This window comes from Hoplias malabaricus, chromosome 1 (genome assembly GCF_029633855.1).
Source record: "Hoplias malabaricus isolate fHopMal1 chromosome 1, fHopMal1.hap1, whole genome shotgun sequence".
NCBI lineage: Eukaryota > Metazoa > Chordata > Actinopteri > Characiformes > Erythrinidae > Hoplias > Hoplias malabaricus.
In genome coordinates, this window is record NC_089800.1 from 8,109,407 (window position 1) to 8,131,319 (window position 21,913).

General features: G+C 42.4%; 2 protein-coding genes across 5 annotated transcripts in view; one reads left to right on the plus strand and one right to left on the minus strand.

Annotated features, from left to right (window-relative positions):
• Window positions 1-21,913, minus strand: part of adam22 (ADAM metallopeptidase domain 22) — a 131,124-nt gene that overhangs the window by 40,388 nt on the left and 68,823 nt on the right. For 2 of the 3 annotated variants that reach the window (XM_066645547.1, XM_066645540.1), the window contains exon 6: window positions 20,484-20,547. In XM_066645547.1, coding sequence (XP_066501644.1) covers window positions 20,484-20,547 — 64 coding nt within the window. Of the gene's footprint in view, window positions 1-718; window positions 1,339-20,483; window positions 20,548-21,913 lie in introns of those variants that run through there. The other variant, XM_066645555.1, reaches the window with a different exon arrangement.
• On the plus strand, window positions 277-5,910 carry cldn12 (claudin 12). Of its 2 annotated transcripts, XM_066645576.1 has the most exons (4): window positions 298-407; window positions 2,016-2,091; window positions 2,614-2,916; window positions 3,277-5,910. In XM_066645576.1, the coding sequence occupies exons 3-4, from the start codon at window positions 2,640-2,642 to the stop codon at window positions 4,062-4,064; spliced, it is 1,065 nt and encodes a 354-aa protein (XP_066501673.1). In that variant the 5' UTR covers window positions 298-407; window positions 2,016-2,091; window positions 2,614-2,639; the 3' UTR covers window positions 4,065-5,910. The 2 variants fall into 2 exon arrangements, with proteins under 2 accessions (XP_066501665.1, XP_066501673.1); XM_066645568.1 differs by lacking the exon at window positions 2,016-2,091 and having other exon boundaries at window positions 277-407.

Below are 21,913 nucleotides of genomic sequence, written 5' to 3' on the forward strand. Positions count from 1 at the left end.
TCCAACACACACACACACACCAAACGCTCTTAGGATATTCGACTCCATTATTATTAGTAGTATTATTATTTTTGTTCCAAAAATGTTTACATTTGAATATTGTTGTTTTGGTCTTAAACCTTTAAAATTGTAAGCCAGACAAAGAAAGAGAGAGAGAGAGAGAGAGAGAGAGAGAGAGAGAGAGAGAGAGAGGGAGAGACTGTAAACACTTGTTTTGATTGCTGCGCTCCTTTTGTTTACGCGTGAACGCGCATGACGTCAGAACAGCCCGCCCGTTCACGCGCCTCAGGAAGTCCCTCCCGAGTTAACTATTGTGCGAGAAGAGCGGAGGAGCGAGAAACGAAGAAAAGAAGAGAAAATGACCGACATTTCACAAGAACGGAGTCATTAAATCTGCTCTCGGACAGGTACGTTCATATCACACGACAGAGTGCGCGGGGAGAGCTTCGAGACACAGCGGAGAGCGACAGGTTCCTCGCTTTAAACTTTGGGGAGGTGTTAGCTATGTGGCTAACAGGGTTGTATACTGCTTAGAGACAAAAACACTTCACATATACATTACTTTTTACTGTCTGTCTAGTGAACTGGATTACGGTGAGGTACGGCGTGGTGATTTAAATAAATACTACGTACTGAACTAAGAATTACCAGTTCAATTTTAACAGCCAGATATAGCTAACGTATGTATAATTTACCAATAAGACAAAACATCACAAACCTCCTTGATTCTGTGCAGTGTCCATTTTATAAGTTCCATTAACCACTGGGGCTATTTGTAGTTCTACAATTAGAGACTGTAGTCCATCTGTTGCTCTTCATACTTTGTTACTTGTGCGCATTGTCCTTCACAAGATGCTGTTGGGTCAGTATCAAATGGTTGGTGGACTATTCTCAGTCCAGCAATGTCAAACACCATTCATTGACTCATTTTCTGTAACTGCATTCTATTGTTCAGTGTCACAGTGGTGGGTCTGGAGCCTCTGGACCAGGCATCAGTCCATCACAGGGCAGTGACACTTCACAAACTCCAGCAGCAATGCTGTGTCTGATCCACATGTATGAGCACAAGAATGGTTCAGAATTATCCACCATCCATATCATTCCTGCTCTGTGGGGGTCCTGAACATTGAAGAACAGGGTGAAAGTGGGATAACAACTTATGCCAGGGGTGGGCAATCTTATCCGCAAAGGGCCGGTGTGGCTGCTGGTTTTTGTTCCAACCAACCAGGAGGTCACATGATCATTTGTTTTACTCAAGCCAACTAATTAAAGGAGTGAAATCAGGTGTGCTTGAGCCTGAATGGACTTAAATCCAGCAGCCACACCGGCCCTTTGCGGATAAGATTGCCCACCCCTGACTTATGCAGAGCTACAGATAGGCTACAGTCTGTAATTGTTGAGCCACTCTAACAGTCATTTGTGTTGTGGATTCGGCTCTTGACAGAGATGTATTGTTTATTGTTTGAGGTTATTGTGTAGCTGCTTTCACACTGGCCTTAATTAGAGGTTGAAGGCAAGAACTCAACAATGCTCTCTGTGAATGGAATTTGGGCCATTTTCACTGTTGATAATGTTTACAGGAGTGAGACAGTTCATATGCTCTCTGCTCAGTTTTATTATTCAGGGGAAAGGCTGTAGTGGTCTTAAATTTTATAGGTTTGTAGATGTTTATACACTGATTATAGATGTATAAGTAGAACATGAGAGAGAGAGAGAGTAGATATTTTGCTTCGCCCAAACTAACAATTCAAACACAGAAGAAATATATGGACCTCCTGAGGTTCCCTGAGAACCTCAGTGGAAACAAACAGATCACAAATGTTCAAATGAGCGGTATAATAATCACACATTACTTATGTGAAAATATATATAAATATATATACCTTCCACTCCTCGGAATGTAGTCAAGTGAAACTATTACAGACAGAGAAATTGGTTTGTAACTCAGTGGTGCTATCAGAAACCCCCAGGAGGTCCACATTTGTTTTTCTTCTGTCCCTTTATATTGTGTGTAGGGGTGAAGAAATATATCTACTCTGTGGGGTCCCTGAGAACTACTAATAAAACCAGTCATTAAGCAGTGACATTAAGGTACATTTTTTAAATGATATAAAATATATTTAAAAAGGTTTAATTTTGGTATAAAGTTTCTGCTTGCAGTTTATTTACATTTGTATATTTTGACTAGATGATGTGGCCTAAATCAAAATCACGATATGATAGAATTCAGATATCGATATGAAGATTATAAACTTCCAAACAAATAAAGAAGAAAAATGACATCACCATCAAACATAAACCAATTGGATTTGTCAATATTAATATTTAAAAATTATATTTTAAATTAAGTACTAAACTGACGACAGCGCCCTTTAATGATCTTCAGTCGATGACAGATGTTGTAAATAATGTATATTTAAATATTGAAAATGTGCTTAAAAATCATATAATTGTTATTGAAACATTTTAGATTGCGATATATATTGATATTGAATTATTGTCCAGCCCAATTTCACATATAGCCTGTATATGCTTTAAAAATATACACACTCAAAAAAGGGCATTCAAATGGTCCTTTAAATATTTTTCTAATCCACCGCTCGTTTTTCTCAGGTTTGGAGCCACAACAGTCGCTCACAATGTCTTGCCGTGACATCCATGCCACAAACGCATTTGCATTCATCATCGCTTTGCTCTCAGTGGGTGCTTTAGCTGTTGCCACAGTGATCCCGCAGTGGAGGACCACCCGGCTGCTCACCTTTAACCGTAATGCCAAAAACATCACCGTATACGACGGCCTGTGGACCAAGTGTGTCCACAGAGAGGGCTACACAGGATGCTACTACTTTGATGCTGATTGGTATTCTAAGGTAGACCAGCTGGACCTCAGGCTGCTCCAGTTCTGCTTACCAACAGGTAGGTTATTGTCCCAGGGAACAATATTAACAATGCTTTCTTATTATTTTGCAAGATTGAAGCATTTTTAAAACACTGTTGGCAGCAGTAGATGTGGTAAATAACATTAGGTTGTTATTTAATAAAAACAAATAGTTGGTTATTGCACAAATTTGCAAAAGGTTCTCAGTTTAAATGTAAAGTTAGGACAGTTGGACAGGTTCTATTTTGCTTATCTTGTTAGATTTTTTTAAAAATTATTCCCAGAATTATGAACATTCCCTACACTACATTTTCACTCCTACTTTTGTAGATAAAGGAAATCTAATAGTATACAACACAGTACAGTGCTAACTACAAACTGTGTTTTTTTCTTAACAGCTCTGTTCTTCTCCGGTCTGGCTCTGCTCATAAGCCTGACAGGCATGTGCAAGACTGCATGCTGTTCAAAAACCCCAGATGACATCAAGAATAGCCACTGTCTGGTCAACAGCTCGGGCTGCCACCTGGTGGCTGGGACATTCTTCTTTCTGGCTGGAGCTATTGCCATGCCCCCGTCCGTGTGGTTCCTCTTCCACACCAAGGACCTGAACGCTCGCTTCAATAACTTATTCGCTGTGGAGTATGCTGTATATGTATCTATCGGTGGAGCAGGTGGAGTTATCTTTGCTTCCTTGTTGATATTCATGTGGTACTGCATGTGTAAGAAGCTCCCATCGCCTTTTTGGCTGCCTCTGCCCGAGGTTCCCTCAATGCCACACAGCCTGTCAGCCCAGCCTCTAATGACAAACGGTCTCCCTTCGCCAGTTACCTACGCACCTCAGCCCTTCCCCCCTGCTGTCCTAGATGCCCCAGCCTTCCTGCCGGTTCAGGGATGTCCCCCTACTCTACCTCCCCAGCCGGTACCACCCCAAGTCTACATGGCTCAAATGTCTGTCCCTGACAGATATGGATCAGAAGCAGGAGCCTCACAGGCTTATGGTTATGCCCCTTCTCAGAGCTATGCCCCTTCTCAGAGCTATGCCCCTTCACAAAGCTATGCCCCTTCACATGCTCCATCACAAGGCTATGCCCCCTCACAGAGATTCGCAGGAAACCGCTATTCCACAAGATCACGAATGTCTGGGATAGAAATCGACATCCCTATTCTAACAGAGGGGCACCAATAAAGAGGCACCATGATATTACTTCATGATAAAAAGCTTTTCTCAACATCTTGTGGGTATCTATAGTACTTCCACAACACTGACCAGCTGTGTGCCTCTCTAGAAAGGGAAAAGACAACCAGGGAAACCAGCTGTATTAGAAATCAAATAATGCCAGGATTCAAATAGAGAAGAATTACCCCTGCTTTTCTGAATATACCACCAGTTAAAAAGTTCACCAGGGGTATGTTTTTCTGCTACTGTGATTCTGCTACTGATACAAACCTACATGAGGATTAGTCTTATTGCCCCATGAGGTTGTCCAGCCACCGTTTTATGTGTGTGACACAGATGAAGAAGCTGCCCTCGTTTTTGGATAGCTGGGACTCCTCTGGTTGGCAAGAGGGAGCTCCCTGCCATTTTGGCTTGAATTGTGGTTTTCTGGAAATAACATGCTTTCTTGATCTTCAAGTCACTAGAAGAAAATCAAGTTACTTTATTATAAGCAACACTGTATTTGCACTTCATCACTATATTTCTAATATTAACACTTCTACATTAACATGCACTGCTTTCTAAATACTGCACACACTTTATTTTTAAAAAGGACACTACTCACACACGTTAGGGTCAATACCTCAGTTACATGGTTAAGCCACTGTTGAGGTTTCGTAGCTTGTCTTGTGCCTTTTCGTAAATAGTATTCAGGGATGCTATCCTCCATAGCTCAGCATTACTAATACGCACGGTTATAATAAGATTAAACACTGTTTTGTTCCACTGCCTTTGTTACATGTGTTGGGCAGTGTGCGGGAGGGAAATATCCCTCAAAAATGAAGCAATATTTATTACTGTATTGACTTCAGATTTTTAATGTAATTTAGTAGCTATTTTTAAGGGAAGTGTACTTTTATTAATTATGTCTCGTGCTTATTTTTGTACATCATTTGAAGTGGTTTTAAATCTTTTTACTCTGTTTTTATTTTTATTATTTTCTAACATTGAAGCTTTTGAACATGAACGCCTTGAAGGAGACAGTGGATGTGTCCCAAAACCTAGTGAACTGTCTTCATAGAGCATTTTACGTCGTAGTCTGCGCTCCAGACATTTAGACTGTCCTAATTCTTATACACCTTAAATACGCTGCTTACTGAGGTACCTTAATCTGGCCGAATTTTAAGGCAGCACGAACCATACCTCGGTCACGAAGGCAATCCCATGATGCACAACTGTCTATTTCTCTCTACTCCCAGAGCAAATATAATTAAAATCACGAATAAAACGATTTAAAGACTAGAGACTAGACTCCACAGCGCTGAAACACTGAGGGAAATAAACACCAGTCGTGGGAGGAAACAAGGCCTGACAGCTCTCTAACTACAGCATCTCAATAATCTGCCTTATGAGGACAGATGACCGTTTTAGCACTGCCAACTTACACAGCTGTCTACGGAGTCCGTGCCTACTCAGGCAGCTCACTAGGATTTGGGACAGACCAATATTCTACTGCTTTTTCACAAGTGAATACAGTTCTGGGGCCTTAATGAAACTGAAGTGCTTGGGTCAGAATACCACAAGGACCAAACACCACAGCAGCATCTAAACAGCCCTGTTCAGAATGACCGGTTTCAGCGCCTGTGCCTTGAAAGCATAATGAGCCATGGCTTAGTTCGGCTGAAATGTGCAGGAGTGGGAGTCGCTGTGGTTAAGTGAATTAAATGCTACCTGTGTCATTCCATACTTGCCTTATGGTGATTTAAAATATGTAACACTGTATACTTTATCACAAACCTTTTTTTATTATTATTCATCCTTCACACTGCCTTTTGTTTTGTATGTTTCAACACCTCTTCATAGGGCACTAATGACTAGATTGTTCTATTTAATAAAATAACTTTATTAAAAATAGTAGTAATAGGTGTATTATTTTGCCTGGGAAATTTTGGATCGGGCCGGCACGGTGGTGCAGGGGGTAATGTCACAGTCACACAGCTAAAGGGGCCTGGAGATTGTGCATTCAGGTCCCACTCCGGGTGACTCTGTGAGGTGTTGGTGTGTTCTCCCTGTGGCCGTGTGGGTTTCCTCCGGGTGCTCCGGTTTCCTCCCACGATCAAAAAACACACATTGGTAGGTGGACTGGCGACTCAAAAGTGTCCATAAGTGTGTGTTGCCCTGTGAAGGACTGGCGCCCCCTCCAGGGTGTATTCCCGCCTTGCGCCCAGTGATTCCGGGTAGGCTCCGGACCCACCGCAACCCTGAACTGGATAAGGGTTACAGATAATGAATGAATGGCGGTTAAAATGGAGCACTACCATTGTTTTTGAGTCCTGATGATCTAGTATAAAGAGCCGTGTAGAGCTCCCCTCTCTCGTGAGTGCTGTATTTGGTGGTTGTCCCTCACAACAGAGTCACCTGCCACAGGCTCAGGTGGCCCATGTGACATTAAATGGCCAGCCTTAAAGAGAAGGCCCAGTGTAGAATCAAATAAAGTCACAGTCATGCTCAGATAGAGCTGTTTGATTGAACTGCATTTTTTTGCCAGACTTACCGTGTTGGTAAAGGTACCAAGGTGCCAAATTTTACAAGCCATTATATTCCCAGCTACTCAACTGCATATATACATCCAGTAAAACAAAAGTCCTCTAGTTATCATGCTAGTCAAGCTGAATTCATATTGAATAATATGAAATAATAAAGGATGTACATAACCCTAGCCGTTTGTCCTTTTGGACCGGTGACATTGCCAAATCCCATCTCTAACCGGAACCACAGGCCTTGAAATCCATAACAACGCCTGTGGTAAAGTTAAGTGCTGTTTACTCATCGTATATTAGCGTGTTGTTATTGTTTCTCGGCGCCCCAGTTCTCACAGATCAGTTTTCCTTGTTGCACATCCAGCTTTCCCTGGAGATCTTCGCCGACCATCTGCCCAAACGTTTCGAAACCCCTCTGCAAAATATTACGAGCTGCCACTGAGTCGGACAAAAACAAATGTGAAATCTGCAGTAACTTCAAAGATTGCGAGTTTGTGCTGGAGCTCTGCATTCCGTGGTGATTGACAGCTCTCGCTGGCCAATCAGCGCTCTGCAGTGTTTACACATCACATTTAGTACCTACTCGGCTCGGTTGGAACTGTAAACAAGCAGGGACTAAATAAGTACCCGATTCCAGGGAGCTGGACCAGATTTGGCCAGTGGAAACATGCCAGTAGATTACTAGCTTTGATTATTAGGGGTGAGCTAGCTGCTGTTATACTGCTATGCTACAAAAATACAGGGAGCACACCAGTTTGATACCTGATGATGCCAAGGCCAAGGTGCCTCTTCTCCCCTCATCACAGTGTGTGCAGTGGGAATAAGGTAGAGTTAGAGTTCTTTTCCAACAGAGAACTTAATTTAATTAAGGTGGTAATTCTTCAAAATCTGATGCAAAGCACCAGTTCCATTAAATCCAGTTCATTTAAATCCCAACATGAAAATAACATGGAAGGCAGCAGCTATGGCTCCAGTAACTCAACATCTACCCCTGCACATGCTCATAATCCGTATTCACAAGGGTTATTAAGGCTAAAGAACTGAGCTTCTGCTAGAACCCAAGGCTTACTAATTACCACCAAAGACCATGATATTGCTATAGATGAGTGTGTTACTGTCTCATCTTATTCCTGTTAGAGATTTGGGAACGATACATTCCATAAACTAACAGGCACCAAAGTGCATGGACATGTTATAAGGCCATGATTTTAAGGATATATTTTGTGTGATTTGATCTTACCAAAACCAAGTTTCATTTGGATGTGACCTGTCCCAATGCGTCTTCATCGTTTACACTTCAACAGGCTACGTATGCTACTTTGACTACAAGAACGATATGTAAATACCCTCTGTTCTGATTGGCTGCTCTGTTTGCTAAACACTAAAACACTCCAGCATGTAAAAAGGCCAGTATATGTAAATGCTTTGGTTTTTTGATATGTATGAATGCAAAGCAGGCAGTATCACCCTCTCTAGACGGAAAAAACTGGATACTGGCATTGGCCCACAATTCCCATTTTAGTGTATCCCAACTGGATGTTCCATTGTTTTTAATGGAATAATGTCAGAAAATACTGCCACCGCCAACGACAATGCAGTACATCGCAGTAGTTATTGGAATGATGGGTAAAGGTCAGTGTTTCTCAAACTTTTGAGAAGATAGTGCCCTCCTTTTGAAGATAGCACTGTCAAGCTTAATTCATTCATTTTAAACATTGTAATTCAAACAAAACAAGTTTACCTGAGCGCCGTCTCACAAACTCATCCATCTTATGCTAGCAGTGCTCAACCATGCCTTTCTCATTTGCCTTGCTACACCTCCCCCCTCCAAAATATTTCAGGGAGTCCGATATTGTTGGGAGCTATAACCATCCAATCTCTTACTCTGGTTGTTGACAAACTGACATCTGTAACATTGCTGTAGGTCACTGTTCATAAGGCCACATGACACATACACACCTGTGGTTGGTAACATTTCCTCAGATAGATACTGGAATAACGCTTGTAAGAATATGCCTTTAAATATGTTAGGGCTGTCGACCAATAAAAAGAAAAAAGTAACTAAGTAATCGCACAATCTGCTGTGGTTAATCCTGATTATATTGCATTGCCCCTATCTAAGACTGAAGCTTTCACATTAAAACAGAAGAATTAATGTAAGAAGGACCCTGAACTGGATAAGCTGTTACAGACAATGAATGAATGAATGCATCAATGTAAGATCGACACAATGGAAGTACATTTATATTAGTAGTGTCTATTGATCTGAAAATATATTCACAATAATAAAGTAAGGGCGGCACGGTGGCGCAGCAGGTAGTGTCGCAGTCACACAGCTCCAGGGACCTGGAGGTTGTGGGTTCAATTCCCACTCCGGGTGATTGTCTGTGAGGAGTGTGGTGTGTTCTCCCTGTGTCTGCGTGGGTTTCCTCCGGGTGACTGTCTGTGAGGAGTGTGGTGTGTTCTCCCTGTGTCTGCGTGGGTTTCCTCCGGGTGACTGTCTGTGAGGAGTGTGGTGTGTTCTCCCTGTGTCTGCATGGGTTTCCTCCCACAGTCCAAAAACACACGTTGGTAGGTGGATTGGTGACTCAAAAGTGTCCGTAGGTGTGAGTGAAGGTGTGAGTGTGTGTGTTGCCCTGTGAAGGACTGGCGCATCCTCCAGGATGTATTCCTGCTGTGCACCCAGTGATTCCAGGTAGGCTTGGACCCACCGCGACCCTGAACTGGATAAGGGTTACAGATAATGAATAAATGCATGAATAATAAAGTATAAATGCTAGTACTTCCTTGTTTTATTGGGAGGAAGATACAGGTTTAGTGTTATATGCATGACACACTGACTAGAGGAAACCATTTTAACTTCATTATAATATCTCAGTGTAGTTTTGATTATTTTTTTATTTTTAATTGGTTTTTGAAGTAAATGTTTCAGGAACCACTTTATCACCGGACACAAAAGCTTTAATAGAGAGGGCTGTAATGTGTGTATGAGAGAGAGAGTAATAGTGGGAGTTAATTATGATATTTAATACATATTTCAGCATAAATAAAATGAAATCTAACTTCTGAACCCAATAGTAGCGACGCTGTGTTTACGTCACTAAATAAAACCACTAACTACATTAGAGTGAATTATGGGGCATTTGTGGCCAAATTTGTTCAATAATTAATTAGCGTTAGCACAAATGTTATTGTAGGCTTATGTCACTTGCCATAAAAGACTTATGTAGGTATCATGTACCTTTAAGAAACATAACTTACAGAAAAGCATTTCCAAAAATCGATACGTGCTTCCATTTTTAGACTGTAATGTGAAACACCTTCCCCCACCCTGAACACACACGAGTAGGGGGTGCTCTGTGAAGGATTAGGGGTGGAAGGCAGATGGTCTCTCAGATGTATTGGCATAAAAGTGAGATGGGCCGGGTGCGTGTGTGTGATGTGGGGGCAGGGTGTGTGTGTGTGTGAGGGTGTGTATCATAGCTTGTTCTCTCTGGGGAAGTGGATCATGAATAGAAAGCAGGTTGGGGGATGGCACACTTCTGTGGGCTTTTTTTGGCCATGAGAGTTGAAGGATGTTGGATGTGTGTGTGTGTGTGTGTGTGTGTGTGTGTGTGTGAAAGACTACTGCGTACCAGTAGTGTGGGGTTTACCCAGCCCCACTTACTCTCCACCTCAACCATCCCCACCTGCCAGAGGTGATGAGAGCTGGCATAAAGCCTCCCATAATAAACCCCACCCCCTAATTTTCATTCATTCATTCATTGTCTGGAATTCTTATCCAGTTCAGGGTCCAGAGTCTACCTGAAATCACTGGGAGCAAGGCAGGAAGACGCCCCAGAGGGAGACACACACTCACACATTCACACACACCTATTGATCCTTTTGAGTCGCCAATCCACCTACCGACGTGTGTTTTTGGACGGTGGGAGGAAACCCGGAGGACACCCACACAGACACAGGGAGAACACACCAAACACCTCACAGACCATCAGGGCTCGAACCCACAACACCAGGACCCTGGAGCTGTGTGACAGAGACACTACCTGAAGTGCCATCTGCAATCTATGCAGAAATAGGGCTCAGTTCCCCATTTAGGTAAGCACATCACAATACATTAGAATCCTTGGGCAAGACTCCTAACTCTACATTCGTCTACTGTCGTCTGTAACATGATTAAAACAGGAAGTCCTTCTTAATAACAGCATCTGCCACATAATACACATGTGGTTTACGTGGACTAGACTTTCAAGGTCTAAATTATACAAAACTCAGAAAATGTCCCAATGAGTCTAAACAAAATACAGCAGAATTTGAGTAAGTCCAGATTCAAAATCATACAATCACATGCAAATGTACTGGTCTGATTTTCTGTTTGGTAGATTCCAATACACACTCTCTAAATAGAACACATCATTTCACATTGTTCTCCACATTTAACCCAATCCGTGCAGTGAAACACACATTTACATACACACACTAGTGAATCCTAGGGGGCAGTAAGTACACATGCCCAAAGCAGTGAGCAGCCCTAGCCACGGCGCCTGGGGAGCAGTTGGGGGTTACGTGCCTTACTCAAGGGCACTTCAGTCATGACCTGCCAGCTCTGGGAATCGAACCGGCAACCTTCCAGTTTCAAACCCAGTTCTCTAACCACCAGGACACGGCTGCCCTCAATTATTTAAATATGGAGAACCTGTGCAGTGGCTCATTCTCATTAAAAGGAACAGGCGCTGGACAGAGCTGTTTAGACAGGGGGAGAGCGCTGGTGTGTTGTTTGATCACCAAAGCCTGTCACAGATGTGTCATTAAGACCATAAACTTGTGAAATGAAGGTACAATATGTCACCTATAATACAAATGATGCTCATTTCCTAAATTTAACATATTGGGGAATATTTAAACATCACTTTATGGCTCATTTTATGTCATCGTAATTATACAGAAATGTGCAGAAGAATAAGACATTTGAGGTTGTTGCATATAGATGATTTGGAGTCTTATTTTTAATCACACAACATGTAATTAGACCACGGGTCTTGTGTTGGTGCTCTCGTCTGGAGATCACCGGTCAGGTCACTCTTTCGATCCTTGGTGATACCTCAGCCAACCCTGGCTAAGTCCAATATAGCACAAATGGTAGGATGACCCTCTCTCTCACTAAATCAATCAATTTGAGGCTAGCTAATGTGGACATCTGTCAGCTGGCATAGCAGATCTGGGCAGTTTGCATTCTCCTCCAAGCATGTTGAGCTGTTCAGTAGGGTTGTGATAGCTGCAGTTGGTGAGTGTCTTGAAAGAAGAATGTGTTTGTCTCACATTGTGTATTTGGGGGGTGTGGGATTGGTGAAACTGGCAGTGACTAAACTGGGTTGAAATTAAATCTAGTGAACTATTTAAATCTAATGAACTATACACACTTGCCTTATAGATATGTTTTAGCTAATCACTATGATTAACATATCCTCTGATCCTAAAATGATCCCATTGGGCTCTGGTTGTTCAGGGGTTAAGTAAAGGTAAGTAGGATACTGGATGCTTTTGGCCTTGAGTCGCAGCGTCCCACAGTGAGAGACGGTATGGAGGCCATGGAGGGACACAATTCTCCTCTTTCTGCCGCAGCGCTGCGGATGACAGATGCATGGACCATATGGCCTAGCAGAGAGGTTTCGTCTCTATGGGCTGTTATCACGTCTGAACGAATCAGATCACAGGATCACGGGTCATCAAGGAGAGCGCTACCCATACCTCATGGGTGTACACTACCGTCAGCACTAACTGGTCCAAACAAACCCACCGGGAATGACTATTAATAATAATAATAATTAATTTTATTATTTTTAAAAGAGCTGAGTCATGTATAGTTTTGTACAAAACTTTGGGCACCCAATGTCAAGTATTTTGTTGATTTTTTTTGCTAAGAACACACTCGCAAGGCACGTTATGTGTTTAATTTATATCTTTTTCCCAGTATTCTATGCTCAGCAACACTAATTAAAAAACTCTGCACTATAATTTGACATATTTTAGAACATTAATCATTAAATTACCTCCTTGTTTCTACATTGACCATACAGGAGCTGTAGTATACCACTGCTCTGCATACTTCATTAGTCCCCCTCATTAGGACCCACACAGGATCACCAGAGTAGGTATTATTTATTTTAACATAGAATATGAAAGGTTATATAACATGAATGGGGTGTTTAATATAATAACTTAATGATACATTTTGCAACAGCAATATTGAAAACTTAAGCTCCCCTCGTGAGCCTCTAATCAATTATTTTTATTGAAACTATTATTACTGAAAGTAATGAATCATTTCCCAGTGAGGTTCATTCTTGTGTAGCCTACAACAAAGCTTTCTGGATGGTTAATATGAGACAAAGCGGTTAATCACAAAAAAAGAAAATAATCTGCTTAAAGTTTACAGACGCAATTTTAAGCACAGCTTAACCACAGAACAGTTTCACTTTAAGCTGAATGAGATTTGATCTGTAAATGAGAACAGCAGCGGCTAGAAATGAGCATCATTCATTCATTGTCTGTAAGTGCTTATTCAGATCATGGTCGCGGTCGATCTGGAGCCAACCCAAAATCACTGGGTGTAACCCACGCAGACACAGGGAGAACACACCACACTCCTCACAGACAGTCACCTGGAGGAAACCCACGCAGACACAGGGAGAACACACCACACTCCTCACAGACAGTCACCCGGAGGGAACCCACGCAGACACAGGGAGAACACACCACACTCCTCACTGACAGTCACCTGGAGGAAACCCACACAGACACAGGGAGAACACACCACACTCCTCACAGACAGTCACCCGGAGGAAACCCACGCAGACACAGGGAGAACACACCACACTCCTCACAGACAGTCACCCGGAGCAGGACTTGAACCCACAACCTCCAGGTTCCTGCATCTGTGTGACAGAGACACTACCTGCAGCAGCACCTACGTGCCGCCTGTGGAAGTAATTAAGTCAGTAATTCCATCATTACAGCCAGTCAACAGCAATAACTATAGCCTTCTAAGTGTTACAAGTAGCATCTAACCGAGATCTAGAGTATGTGCTGGCAGATGACTGCAAGTGTCGCTCTCTGACCTTGTTTGAGGTGGAAATAGAAGCAGAGGAGAAGAGGATTTTAATAAATGAAGGATAAAGCCATAACCAGAATGAGAACAAACAGAAGGCATTGTCATGTGTTATGTGTGTCTAATGTGCTTATTTTAGCCCACTGAAATAGAGAAGGGGAGAATTATCAAGAGAGAGAGAGAGAGAAAGACAGCCAAGCCTGCAAGCAAAGTAAACATGGAGCTGGTCAGATCTATCAGACTCTGTCAGTGAATTAACAAGCCTCAGGAGCTCAAACCTGCCAGTCTTTACAGCCGTACACAGCCACACACTACCCACAATCCCCTGCTGACAGATTCAGGAACACAGAAACCACAACAACATGATCAAGACCCAGGAAAAACACACAAACCCTAACTGCAGTCTACACAACTGCAACCGGAATACGTCCCAAGAGGACCTATAAGACATTGGATTCTACAGCGCCAACTAGACAAGTGCACACAGTGCTTAAAGAAATACTTCATATTCATAAACAGATTCTGAAGCTGGCTTAATTAAACTAACAGCTATGTTAGTTTAGGTGGGTTCTAGGGGGTTGCTACATTATTACATGTGTTTCCTAAGGTTACTAAATGGCATTGCTTTGCTATCCCATGTGACTGTTGAGATGTAGCTTTGCAGTGTTGCTAGAATGGTGCAGTTATCCCAGGTGATTGCTAAGTCGCTGCTATGCTATCACAGGTGTTTATTTATGTCACTGCTTAGCTGTTGCCATGTTACCAAAATTAGCAGCTAAGGGATTGGTATGTCAATCCCAGTTGGCTGCTATAATGTGTTGCTAGAACGTTGCTATTTTATTACATGTGGTTGGTAAGGTGTTGCTAGAATGATATTTTATCACAGGTGGTTGCTGAGATGGTGCTGTGTTATCACACGTGGTTGCTAATGTGCTGGTAGGATGTTATGTTATCACAGATGATTGCTAAGTTGTTGCTATGTTATCCCATGTGGTTGCTAAGTGTCACGCCCTGGCCCTGTGCTTATTTAGTGCATGGTTCTGTTGTTGTTCCTGTCTTCGCCCTAGTCCTGTCTCTGTCCAATTATTGTCTCCAGGTGTTCCTCGTTTGTCCTGTCGTTGTATACCCCTGTGGTTTGAGTGCTCCTTGGTCTGGTGTTGTGTGTGTTTCTCTGTCTCTGCGTCTCCCATGTCTACCCTGGTTCATGGCTGTTTCCTGTCTGTGCTTGTTTAATCCTGTTATGTTTAGTCTTGTCTTTATTCAATTTGTATTGCCCATGTTTGTTTTGGTTTGGTCCTGTTTAAATAAAATCCTCGCCTCCCTGCTCACCGGTGACACTAAGGTGTTCCTAGTATGTTGCTATTTATTCTCAGGTGGTTGCTAAAGCAGGTGGTGTCACAGGTGTTTCTAGACGGTTGCTGTTATCCCAGTTGGTTGCCTAAGGGGCTGCTATGTTCTTATGAGTGGTTGCTAGGGTACTGCTAGGCCATTGCTATGCCATCCCATCTGGTTGCTAAGGTGTTGCTAGGATGTTGCTATGTTATCCCAGGTGGTTGAGAAAGTGCTGTTAGAGTTTTTTATACTATCCCAGGTGATGGTTGAAATCTAGCATGGCCATTGCTATTTAACCCCTGGTGGTTGCTAAGGGGTTGCTATGCATTAGGCATGGTGACTTGAGAGTTATGTGGGACTGCTCCAGAGCTGTTCTTAGGAGATTATACAAGCTGCGTGTGCACAACTGAATGTCTGTGTCCACAATTGGGTGCATCTTAAAGTAGGCATGTCCATATTTTCCTCTGCGGCAGACATACAGAGGATTCTGTGTTCATCCTCTTTCATCACTCTATCACTCACTCTCTCTTCTGCACTCCATGCCTCCCACGTCAGAGCACTTTTCCGGATGGAATGAATAATGCATGGTGGTTAGATTCTGTAGCGTGCCCCATACCGCATCAAAACTCCCAGGGCTTACACCACCACAGGCCTCTTCCATTTAAAAAAGCTCTTAATGGAGAGAAAGTCCACGCATCTGAAGACTCATCGTCCACTTAATTAGAAACACAGACCTTGTACGTCCTCTCACTGCCTACGTTAGAGGTCCACTAAACAAGTGTACACTTACAGACTATAGTATGTCAAGCCTCACCTTTAACCATCTTTGGTTAGCTTCCGATCACTGGACCACTTTTGACCATATATTATTTGGCTGGTGGCTCATTCTCAGTCTAGGACTGACACTAAAGTAGTGTGTGATGATGGTACACGTGTGTCATTGGAGGTTTAACACATCAGCACCCACTCTTACGCAAAACACAGCTCTCAGGTCACAAATCGACTTATGGATGAGGTCTGTAAAACAGTCCCAGCCACAGGCCTTACACACACACACTTAGATCGGGAGTCTGCTATCTTTAGTGCATTAAAGCAACACTAGGTTTAATTTGGTATTTTTGCTCCTGAGCTCCACTTACAGTTGCAGAGTGTAATTGATTTTTGCAGCACTCTCCTGAAATCAAAGAGAGAGAAGTTTCCTACCCTCCTCTAAATGTAAAATATTAGAGTTTCTGCAGTGCGGTATATTTGTCTCATTTTGGAATGGCCACGTCTGAGATGACTTCCTTCAGAATAGCAGGCTTGTGATTGGTCGAATTACTTCTCTGCCAATAGTAGGGATTTCTCAGCCATGCTAAGTGGTTAAAGGTACATTATGGTAAATGTAACATGCAAGACCTTCGGTTCGGCTCCCGAAGCCTTAACTGATTAGTGAGCCTGGTTGGTTGTAACAACTAGATCCTGGGGGATCCTGATTGGACAGCTCTCTAGTAGGTGTTCCAACTAAAAGTAAACAGTGAAATAAATGTAACACTTTTAACTATTAGTTTGTGGGAGGTGGGGGCATAGCTCTGGCTTAAAGGTTAGTGGATGGGGTAGTGAAGAAACAGCATAGCCTCCTCCATCATCATCCACCTTGAGCAAGGCACCTAAGACCCAACTGCTACCCGCTGCTCGTGGTATGTTGTATGCACACTCCCTCTTGGACAATAGTATGTGTGTATGTGTATACCAGGAATTTATCACAGTGTAGGGGCTAAAACCTGTTTACACACTCACACTGTGGAAACACCAAATCATTTCACTATGTAATATTTTTTTATCTTAAAATTACAGCTTCAAAGTCATTGTGATATTTCTCTGAGCTGTAATAGAGAGAACAGAGCATCTGTTGCTTCTAATCTAGGCTCAGCACTGCAGAAACTGCACTTTGTCATTTTTGAGAAGGATAGGAAATTACTACACCCCTTACTGATTTCAGTACATTCATTCATTCATTGTCTGTTATGGCCGACATCCAGTTCAGGGTCGCTGTGGGTCCAGAGCCTACCTGGAATGGTAGTAATGGCGGAAGGCGATTTCAGTACAGTTCTATAAAAATAAATTACACTAGGGGGGAGCCCCAGCGACAAAAAACCCAAAATCTTACCTAGTGTTCCTTTAAGTTTAGGATTAGGTATAGGTTCAGACTCCACAAAAATGAATGGAAGTCTATGTAATGCCCCCACAATTCACAGATATAAGAGTTTGTGTGTGTGTGTGTGTGTGTGTGTGTGTGTGTGTGCGCCCGCACCTAGGCCCTAAGAAGTAGTGCAGACATATAAGCAGAATGGAAGTGGTGTAATTTAGACAGGCATCTAGCAGAGGAGGTGTCGATGAAAACATGCATCAAAATGGAGGCATATCTGTTTCCACGGCCTAAGCAACACTTCTGAAACACTTTTTCCATTACTCTCATTCTCTCTCTCTCTCTTATTAAAATGCCCAGCCCATGGAAAACTGATACGTCTGACACTGTAACTCTTCACCCTCATCTCTCATGTCCCCAACCAGCTCTCCATGGCATCTCAAAGCCGCACCATTCACCTGCCTTAATTAGTCAGCCCGCTAATGGCTAAATCAGATTAGCGCTCTCAATCTTTTAATGAATTATGAGAGGAAGGTTGAGAGATGACATCTCTCCCTCCCAGTCCTCTAAGGGTATAAAAAACACTCTAAATTCTGTACAAATATTTAGCTTTTTCATTACCGCAACAAAAGAAGTAGCCCAGCTTTGTACTCTGTGTCTTATTGTATTAGGTTTGCTTGCGCTAGCAGCCATTAGTAGCTAATAGCACTAGCCCTGCTGACATGGAACCAAAGGCTCAGATGTCATTATTGATTAAGCGATGGATTCTGATATGACCTGCTGGGCCAGAAATAGCCCCTTGTTAAAGAGTTATGGGTCATTCCTTTTGCCCAAGTGCTCCCGGCCAGGGAGAAACAAAGGGAACGTTTCTTTGTGCACGCATGAGCTAATGGCCATTTCAATTAGCCTAAGCAGATCTCAGTTAAAAACGACTGAACTCATTGACACAAAGTGTGAATAGAGAGTGTATCTTTCCAGGGATAAATTGTTTGTAAAGCCAATTTATCAGATTGTAAAATCAGATTTACCTGTGGAAATGGGGTAATGTAGATATTAGCAGAGAATCTTAGTGAATTTAGTTCTTTGCGAACAGAGCATTTCAGCACTTCACGTTTAGGAAATATTCCTGATTATCTATTGTAAAATTACCTGTAAAAATAATAAAAAATGGTCATATTAACCTTGTGTGATCTGACATATATTTTAGTATTCTGTCATAATGTGATCATTAAGGAATTTTATCAAGAATTGAGGTGTAAAGCACAAATCAGGTTGGTCGAGAACAAAGTAAACATCAGGTGTTGAACGAAGCACCACACTCAAATCCAGGAGATGACCTTATAGGTTTACTCATCAGAGTGAAGCTTCTGGAAACTACAGGTAAGTATGTTTTGTGCGTAATAGTAGCCTACATATGGGCTATGAACATGTATCCCTGGTTACTGCTATTAAATACCATGCCACCATCTCACCCACTGTCTGTTATAAAGGGCTAGATGAGGTCACTGAGGGCTAGATATTTTGTTTGGAGACTGTTCTTAGGACATTACCGACAGTCTAAAAACTCTTGTAGCACTGATGTGTCTGATCCATACTGTGAAAAACATGCACACAAAAGCTTTTCAAGCATTTATTCCAAGATTTCTTATCCAGTGTGAATGCCTCATAAATATTATTGAAGTCCTGTTGTAAACTGACATTACCCAAGCTCACCCTGTAAAACTAATCCCATTCGAATAGGGCTTAAGTATGGTTTGTTATTGTCACTGATTTACTATGAGATTGAAGAATGTGAACAGAAGGACCCCAGGTGCTTGAGCCTCTGCCCCTAGACCTCAGGCTGTGGACAAGTTAAAGTTCCCACATGGTCAGTGTGTATAATAATTGTGTTTTCTCTGGCTTACCTTTTATCAAGCAAAGGCTCTGCTTTTGGAATTGCTTGTTCTATGGTAAATGGTGCTTCACCATATAACATACATGTATTCAATAATTCATATTCTGTAACCCTTATCTGATTCAGTGTTGCGGTGGGTGCGGAGCCTATCTGGAATCACTGGGCGCAAGGCGGGAACACACCCTGAAGTGGGTGTCAGTCCTTCGCAGTGCGATACACACTCACACATTCACTCAGACACTCACACTTATGGACACTTTTTGAGTCACCAATCCACCTACCAAGGCGTGTTTTTGGACCATGGGAGGAAACCCGCACAGACACAGGGAGAACACACCAAACGTCTGACAGACAGTCACACAGAGTGGGGCTCAAACACACAACCACAGGACCCTGGAGCTGTGTGACAGCGACCCTACCTGCTGCGCCACTGTGCTGCCCACATAACATACACAATATGCTTATTCTGAACAACAACTTAACTGTGTCAGTAGAGTTGTAAAAATAACAAGGAGCCTTGAGATAACAGTGCTCTTAATGATCAGATAGTCCGGTTGAAAACAACAGTCTCTTGAACGCTCCAGGGTTTGAGACCATGTGCAGATGGTGACTTGAATGTTTTAGCTTGGCCTGGGACAATGCTTAAAGGATGCACAACGTTAGGAAAAACCATTGATATTTGCAGATAATTAACATCGGACAGATGTTAGGCCTGACTCCTTTCAAATTATTTCTTGACGATGCCTGCAGGAGCAGGCGCTGGGCTACATGTTAACCTTATTAAACTCGTTAACATGTCCGTGGGGTGTTGTTTATAAGCTAGAAGACGTATCATGAATGAATTAAGCAGTCAACCCCATAGCCTAGTATTTACGCCTTGAAACTGCAGCGTTCCAATAACATCTTCAGGCAGGGTTCCTTACATCATAAGTCTAAGGAAACAGTTGCATCAGTTTTTGGAACTGATATAGAGGCAGGGGCTACAGTGTCTGCTGTATGAAGTTGTAGATGTAGAGATACATCTAAGACACTGTGTCTAAGACACATAGTATTAGGAGATTATTTTAAATTCTAATATGAATGTAATGTGGGAGAAGAGATGAGATTCTGGGGTTTAATCTGGGATAATTGGGGCACTTTTATTTGCAGCTGTAGTCCAGTTTAATAAATTATATGTATACAACATTTCTTTGTAATGCTAATATTGTAAATGCAGAGCCAGGTTCTACGTTTTATAAATGTTTATGCACCAGAAAAAATATATATATATGAACTGTGCCCTGCGAAGGACTGGCGCCCCCTCCAGGGTGTGTCTCCTCTTTGCACCCAGTGATTCCGGGTAGACTCCAGACTCACCGCGTCCCTGAACTGGATAAGCAGTTACAGACCATGAATGAATGAATGAATGAATGAATGAATGAATTATGAACTGCACAGCTGTACTTACATTACCACTGTCGTCTTCTCCTGGTTCAATCTTATATGTGTGATTTCCATCAAAAAATATCCCACTAGACAAAGAGGGGAGAGAGAGAGAGATCATTAGCCCTCAGGCACACAAGAGAGAATATACCCTTCAAGTGGAATATAAATAGGTTTTTGAGAATCTTTCATGCTTATATGCACACACACACACACACACACACACACACACACACACACACATGCAAACACTCACTTTGCACGAAATCAGAATGTCAGCTCAGCACCAAAGGTCAAAATTGTTTTGTTTTTTTACCACTGCTGCAGAAGCTCAGAGAAAGTGCTTGGCTGGACACCACTTTGGACCAAACGCAGCATTCCCACACTTCGGCTTTCAAATGTGTGTGTGTGTGTGTGTGTGTGTGTGTGTGTGTGTGTGTACTGTGGCAGGAGAATAGCTTTTAGCACAAAGCTGATGCACTCCCACTGAGATGCGTTACAACAGAGCATTATGCACTCAGCACTGCAAACCTTCAGTGTAGCATTCAGACTACTACTTAGTGCCTAATAAAAGTGTGTGTGCATGTGCGTGTGTGTGTGTGTGTGTGTGTGAACCAAATAACTTTCGACTACTATCACTCCTCAGGTTGAATCCCACACTATGTTCAAAAGATTCTAGACACTCTTAATTGGACTGAGATGCTTTAAAGCAACACTACGTATGATTTGGTATTTTTAGTATCTCCTGGACTCCCCTTATATTTGCAGAGTGTAGTTCACTGTTACAGCACTATTCTGAAATCAAGGGGAAGGTGGAGAGAAGGAGGAGGGAGAAGGGGTGGTTTCCTATATCTTCTAACAGTTACACAGGGCAGTTTCTTCAGTGCTAACGACAAGAGTAGTAACAACAGACACTCTATTCTCTCTGTTACAGGTCGATGAATCATCACAATTATTTTGAAGCTGTAATTTTAAGATATAAATACTACCTGGTGCCTTTAAGGTGCACACACCACATGCAATGCAATGGTACCTTTGGAATGACCTGGAGTGGTGTTTGTGATCACGAAGTTGTCGTCCTGAATCAGCACCTGATTTCGCTAGTGCTCACAGGGCTGAATACAATCAGATCCTCACAACTATGTTCTAAAATATGAGTTAAAGCCTTCCCAGAACTGTGGTCAAAAGGCAGTGCATCTCGTGTGGGTTTGTTTCCGTCCAGACATATCCCTGTCCAGACACACACACACACACACACACACACACACACACACACCCAGACAATGTCATTACGTCCTGGAGTCCGGAGTCAATCGGCTGAATCAATCTCCGTCAGCACACATTTAGAACAGAGAGCAAGGTGAACTTGTACGACAGATTATTGTCATAAACACACATTATACACAAACACTTATACACACACACTGACGTCACATTAGAGGAGCCACGCTCCTA

What these genes read in the sequence shown, in the direction of transcription:
- cldn12 (XM_066645568.1), top strand. Translation starts at nt 2,640, where the DNA reads ATGTCTTGCCGTGACATCCATGCCACAAACGCATTTGCATTCATCATC. An exon ending in CCAGTTCTGCTTACCAACAG is followed by an intron (nt 2,917 to 3,276) that starts GTAGGTTATTGT and finishes TTTTCTTAACAG; the next exon opens with CTCTGTTCTTCTCCGGTCTG.